This window comes from Pteropus alecto, unplaced genomic scaffold, assembly GCF_000325575.1.
Source record: "Pteropus alecto unplaced genomic scaffold, ASM32557v1 scaffold94, whole genome shotgun sequence".
NCBI classification, from domain to species: Eukaryota; Metazoa; Chordata; class Mammalia; order Chiroptera; family Pteropodidae; genus Pteropus; species Pteropus alecto.
This window is the reverse complement of record NW_006437736.1, coordinates 13,191,279-13,197,110: the sequence shown is the minus strand read 5'-3', so window position 1 is coordinate 13,197,110 and position 5,832 is coordinate 13,191,279. Positions and strand designations below refer to the sequence as shown.

Genomic DNA, 5,832 nt, shown 5'->3' with positions numbered 1-5,832 from the left:
GAAGCCTCTGGTAGAATTTTTTTAAAAAAAAGAAGAAAAGAAAAAGCACAAGATAGAAAACCTCCTTTTCTACTTCTGGACATAAGAGAAAGGAGCCTGGCACCCATGATGGGGAGGCCATGAAGAGATAAGATGGGGATACATTATCAAGCTGCTGTATTAACTGACCTTTCTTGTTGTAAGAGATAATAAATGAAGTAGGTTAGTATTCCTATTATTACACGTGAGGAAACCGAGGCACAGAGAGAATAAGTAACTTGTCCAAGGTCAGAGTGGTAGAGTCAGGATTCAAATTCAGGCAGCTAGTCTCCAGAGTCTAAATTTCTGCTCTGTCTACCTCTCCAAAGCAATCTGATAGAAGATCACTTCCAGTAAGTACAATGACATTATGGGGTCTTGTTTGATAATGCATAAATTAACCTTGGTCATCCACAGGTTTCAATGGATAACTGCACTGCACATATATTGTACAGTGTTGCAGCTGTATTATATTTTTTTCCATTATTGCACACTCTTGGAAACAACAATTCTAGATTTGTTGTTTCTTGAAACAGGTCAGGTAAAGTCCCAGACATTCTGAGAAAGCTATCTTCTCCTATAGCTCTTAAATCCACCAGAATTTTATTTTGGCATATGGTAAGAGGTGAAGATCTAGAATAATTTTTTCCCATATACACTCAGACTGTTTAATGAACAACCGAGATAAGGTGGTCCATGAGTGCACTCTTCCTGTAACATATCCCAGGTATGCTAGGGAGAAAACAGTATAAAACAGGAAAGACATGTTCCTTGCCCTCACTGAGTTCACTGATGTAGTGGAACAGACAGAAATATAATTACATTTGGGATGGCTGTTTTGAAGTGCTAGGCACAGTGGCAGCTATGGAGTCTTACCTCTAAGCTGTGATGGGAGATTTCTGATGGGCAGTACCTCTTGCACAACATACTGATTCACCCCTCCACTTTTCAACAATTCCTCTGGGGTTAAGGGCAGATGGAACTCATATAATCGGGGAGACATCCTTCTTCCACTGGCTCTCAGGGCTAGAAATCAAACAGCAAATACGTCAGGGTCTGTATCTAAGGCCTGTCTTTCCTTCTGGTTCTATTATCCACCCCCCACTCCCAATATATAATGCTTTTTAGTCTTACATCAAGCTGATAAAATTACCTTAAAGACTGTGAGATCAATCCTGGACTAAAATCTAATTTTAGTAATGACTCGACCACTTGGTCATGTCACCCCCTAGGCCACATCTGTACAACAGGGTTATGTCTGATCACAAAGTTGCTCTGAGGTTCAAATGAGTTAAGGGGTATAAAAGTGTTTAAAGAACTTTAAAGTGGCATGTCAATGCGTTATGTTCGCATTATTATTTCCGTTTTTACGGGCAAAGCTTCTTAAGTAGAATGTCTCCCTTGAGACTAGAACTGTGGCGTGGCATGGGCTAGTGGGTTTCCAGGCTCCAGAATAGGAGAGCATTAACATTTATTACCTGTTTACTGTGTGTTAGGTTCTGTTAGGCTATTTGCATAGATCATATATGATTTGATTTTCCAAATCCCAATCTCATATAGTGCATAACACAGCCCAATCTACAGATGAGAAAATTGAGGCTAAAAAAAGCTTAAGCGATTTGCCCAAATTCCATAGCGGATCTATCAGACTTACTGTTTCTACCACATCGTGCCCCAAGGATATATCCATTAGACTTCTCTGCCTATCGTACGCTGCCTAATATTACTCCGTACCCGGTTTTCCCAGTCTTCATTCCCTGCTCTCCATTAACACCACACCTTACCTGAAAACCTTAACCGCCGTTCCTCGGACTCAGGATGTGGGGCTGAAATGAAGGAAAAAACAGGGCGTGCACAGTGGCACCAATCAGCGAGGCAGCACTTAAGCGGGCAGAGAAACCAGCCAATCGCCGGCAAGCAGAGGCAAAAACCTGCCTCTGAACCGGGCACCGCGCGGGCAGAGCCACAAACATAGAGTTCAAATCTCAACGGCCGCAAGGGGGCCAATCGGGACGCTCGCTGCAGATACCGGCCAGTCACATCGCGGGAGCCGGGACCGCACCACCCGGGGAGGGGCGGGGCTGAGATTCCGGCTCCCGCCTCTTATTACCTCGTCCTCCTTAGCCCGGTAAGGGAGTCGGTAGAGAGGACGTCGCAGCCAGAGATTCCGCGATTCCAGCTGGGAAGTGATAGTGGCCCTGGGGTAGTGACCCACTCAGCCCCAGGACAGGAGGCAATCCAGGCCAGGATTTAGAAGGTTTAGGTTCTAATGCAGGTTCTGCCATTTCCTCTGCTATGTGACGTCCAGAAGCCTGCTTCACTCATCCTCAGATTTCCTCCCCTGTACAATAAATAGGGGTAATAAAAACAGCGACAGCGCAAAATTGCTGTGCGGCACAGAGAAAGGAAGCTCTGGGTTCTAGAGTTTGGACCTTCATTTCTCTCACAGTTGTGGAATGGCCAAGGAAATAAAAGAGTGAATTTTCTTGAAGTTCAGTTTTGGGACTCCCTGAGTCCCTTAGCTCTTCTGGCGAGCCACGACTTCCCGCCCGCAGCCCCGAAGGGCCTAGGTCGGGCGGAGCGGGCGTGTCACAGCTTCTGCACCGGAACCCGGAAGGCGAGGCTTGTCGCTGGGGAAGGTGGAGCCTAGGCGGGCCCGGCGCCCAGAGCTTTCTGGGTAAGGCCCAAGATGGTTGCGTCCACGTAATACCCTGTAAAGCCAACGCGGAGGGTTCCTGTCATCTTGAAGGCCACGTCTGGCTAGTGCGTTGTGCCCTTGTAGGGGAGAGACTGTAACAATGGCAGGGAGCCTCGTTGGGGGCGCAGGCAGGCGTCTATGGGGCTGGGTGCTCCCAGCCTGCAGAAGCTTCTCTCTGGGTAAGTGGCCGATGTAGAAAGGCTGCTTAAGCTCTACTCAGTAAGCGGCTCAGATTCAGTCCCTATCTTCCCCACCCCTAGGTGTTCCTGGATTGTTACATGTAAGGCTCACCCTCCCGCCCCCCAAAGTGGTTGATCGTTGGAACGAGAAGAGGGCCATGTTCGGGGTGTATGATAACATCGGGATCTTGGGTAAGACTCAACTCCATGAAACAGAATTTAGGAATGGCAATTATGCTGTAACAACTATCTTTTTCCCCCTGTGTAGGAATGGTACCGTGCTCAATAGTAAAAGCGAACACTTATGTGGCTATTTATGTTGTGGTGGGCACTGTTCTGAGTGCCCTACACGTATTATTTAATCTTCATGATAAACATTTTACAAGTGAGGAAACCGAGACACAGGTTAAGTAATTTTTCCAAAGTTAGTAAATGGCAGTGCCAGAATTTGAACCACAAGCAGTCTGGCTCCAGAGTCTGTGCTCTTGATACTTGTCATGTGCCTTGACTGTAGGTGATGCTCAGAAAAGCGCAACTGTGTGCTGACGGCTTAGCTAGTCAAGGCTGGGTTGTCTTGGAACTTACTCGTTCTCTCACATTACACAGGGAATTTTGAAAAGCACCCCAAAGAACTAATCAAGGGCCCCAGATGGCTTCGAGGTTGGAAGGGGAATGAATTGCAGCGTTGTATCCGGAAGAAGAAAATGGTTGGAAATCGAATGTTCTTTGATGACCTGCATAACCTTAACAAACGGATCAGCTATCTCTATAAACACTTTAACCGACATGGAAAGTACCGGTAGAAGAGAAAGCTGGGGACTGTGAAAGAGGCACATCTATCTATCACTCGGGAAAAGGGCAACAGGACTTTTCCTTCTGAAGAAAGGGATTTGTATGTTCTCCGTAATAAAATGAGGCTTCTTTGGAATTTGTTAGCCACACACTGTTTTCCTCTAGATGCTACTTTTATTCATTCAAGTATACATCTGACTCATCCCTAAGACTTACAGTCTTTGGACTTCACCACTTGCCCTTTGCAGTCTAACCATACCTATGGCCTTTAAAAAAGAAAAAATTATTATTGGCACTTTTTGACATTTGGGTTTCATGTATTGAAAGTGGTAATTTTTAACTGGCCCATAATGCTAAATGTTAAGTGTATTTTAAAACCTTCCACACTGGAATGAAATGTACGAGAAAAATGGAATTATACTTCTGTACTATTCTCATCAAAAAATGTTTATTGGGTACCTTTTCAGAGCTGAGAACTAGAAAAAAGGAAGTATAATATATCCCCTCCAACATCCCCATGTGCTTTTCTAGTTAGGGATATAAATATATAGTCTCATATGTATACTTTAATATGAGGCATTAATTGATATGAGCCATATGAGTAGTTTGCATGGGTGGTTCCTAAAGCTGACTGATCATCAGAATCATCTCAGTAGTTTAACAATTTCAAAAGCCTGGTCCCTACCCCCAAAGATCTGTGATCTGAGTCTCGTGCATCTATATGTGTGTGTGTTAATAATTACAAAAAATACATACATAAAATGCAAATTTAAAAGTTAAAAAGGTAATCAGATGAAATCAGTTTTCTCACAGCCTGTTTTTTTGGATTCCTTCACAGAGACAACCACTTAGAAGATACTTTTCATTCCTTCTGAACATATACTGTGCATGTAAAAGTTTTTATTATAAACTATGTAGTTCCTTTAAAAAATTGGATTCTATGCACACAGTTCTGTACCTTGCCTTTTCACTTAATATTTAACTTGGGTATTTTATATCTTCACATTGTGTACCATAATGATTTAACCAGTTCCATTCTGATAGACATTTAGATTGTTTCTAGGCTTTTTAAAAAGGTCTCTAATTTTAGGTAATTATAATTTAAAAAACCCTCAGGTGGTTTTAATTAGCTGTGTTTGGACACCACAGATGTGGACAATAAATGACCTAGATAAGTATTTGGCCTAATCAGGAGAGGCTTTATAGAAGAGGTTGGATTTCAGTAAGGAGAGAAAAAAGTGGTAGAACATTCTGAGGGAAGAGAAGAGTGATCAGTGGTGCACAGTGAGGGAACACATTTTGAGCTGGAAGATTGCAAGGTAGATCTAGCTATAGTGAAAGTATGATACCATCTGCTTTTCATAATTTACTTGGCTGTGAATCATATTAAAGTCGGCAATACTCAATTGAGACAAATTTTGCTAGTTTCTAGAATCATGTATTGATTAGGGTTAAACTTAGTATGTCTCCAGTGCCTAGAATAGTGAGGCTCTCCATAAATATTTGCAGAATGAAATAAGGAAAGTATTTGATGTGTTACTTTTAAAGAAATCTTTTAAGTCGGTTAAAGTGCTATTTGTGTTAACTGGGAGGGTTTTTAGGTTGATATGGGTAAGTCTGGTTGATTAAGGACATAACCTAAGGACAGGTCTGGGTTTAAACTCAAGCTCTACCACTCTATATTCATGGGGCCCTAGGCAAAGTAGTTAACTTCTATAAGCTTTAGTTTTCTTTTAGCCTGTCAAGTAGTAGGAATAATAAAATACTTTAAGATAAGGTTGTGTGAGGAATAAATGAAACTATACGTGTAAAAAATTTAGTAGAGTTTGACAAGTGAATGGTAATGACATTGGAGTGTGTGTGTACTTGTCAAGAATTAGAAAAATCTGAAGAAATTAATGAAAATATTTTAAAAATGACTAACTTTTTATTTATAAAAGTAGTATTGCAAACTAAAGAAAATGAATTACAGATACAAGTTGGGATTTGAAGGTAGAGGGATGAGGATGATTAGGTTTCTTATTTGATCCAGATCCTTTCAAGTAAGTTCTTGTTTCAATGATCTATTGTTACATAAAAATCCACCCCAAAACTTAGTGGCTGAAAACAATTTATTACTTCATGCTCTCCTGGTTCCGGGTTCAG

General features: G+C 42.0%; 2 protein-coding genes across 2 annotated transcripts in view; one reads left to right on the top strand and one right to left on the bottom strand.

Moving 5' to 3' along the window:
* The window catches only part of NCAPD2 (non-SMC condensin I complex subunit D2), a 24,166-nt gene extending 22,216 nt beyond the window's left edge, over nucleotides 1-1,950 (bottom strand). Inside the window, exons 1-2 of the mRNA XM_006914621.3 lie at nucleotides 1,803-1,950; nucleotides 895-1,044 (exon numbers count right to left, since the gene is read on the bottom strand). Coding sequence (XP_006914683.1) covers nucleotides 895-1,021 — 127 coding nt within the window. The 5' untranslated portion in view covers nucleotides 1,022-1,044; nucleotides 1,803-1,950. The remainder of the gene's footprint in view (nucleotides 1-894; nucleotides 1,045-1,802) is intronic.
* Nucleotides 1,951-2,667: 717 nt separating this feature from the next.
* On the top strand, nucleotides 2,668-4,632 carry MRPL51 (mitochondrial ribosomal protein L51). Its single transcript, XM_006914620.3, has 3 exons — nucleotides 2,668-2,895; nucleotides 2,977-3,087; nucleotides 3,502-4,632. The coding sequence occupies exons 1-3, from the start codon at nucleotides 2,817-2,819 to the stop codon at nucleotides 3,696-3,698; spliced, it is 387 nt and encodes a 128-aa protein (XP_006914682.1). The 5' UTR covers nucleotides 2,668-2,816; the 3' UTR covers nucleotides 3,699-4,632.
* Nucleotides 4,633-5,832: the final 1,200 nt, after the last annotated feature.

Coding starts and splice junctions, on each gene's coding strand:
- MRPL51 (XM_006914620.3), top strand. CDS start 2,817: ATGGCAGGGAGCCTCGTTGGGGGCGCAGGCAGGCGTCTATGGGGCTGG. Junction 2,896..2,976: donor CTGCAGAAGCTTCTCTCTGG/GTAAGTGGCCGA, acceptor CCCCACCCCTAG/GTGTTCCTGGATTGTTACAT. Junction 3,088..3,501: donor TGATAACATCGGGATCTTGG/GTAAGACTCAAC, acceptor CACATTACACAG/GGAATTTTGAAAAGCACCCC.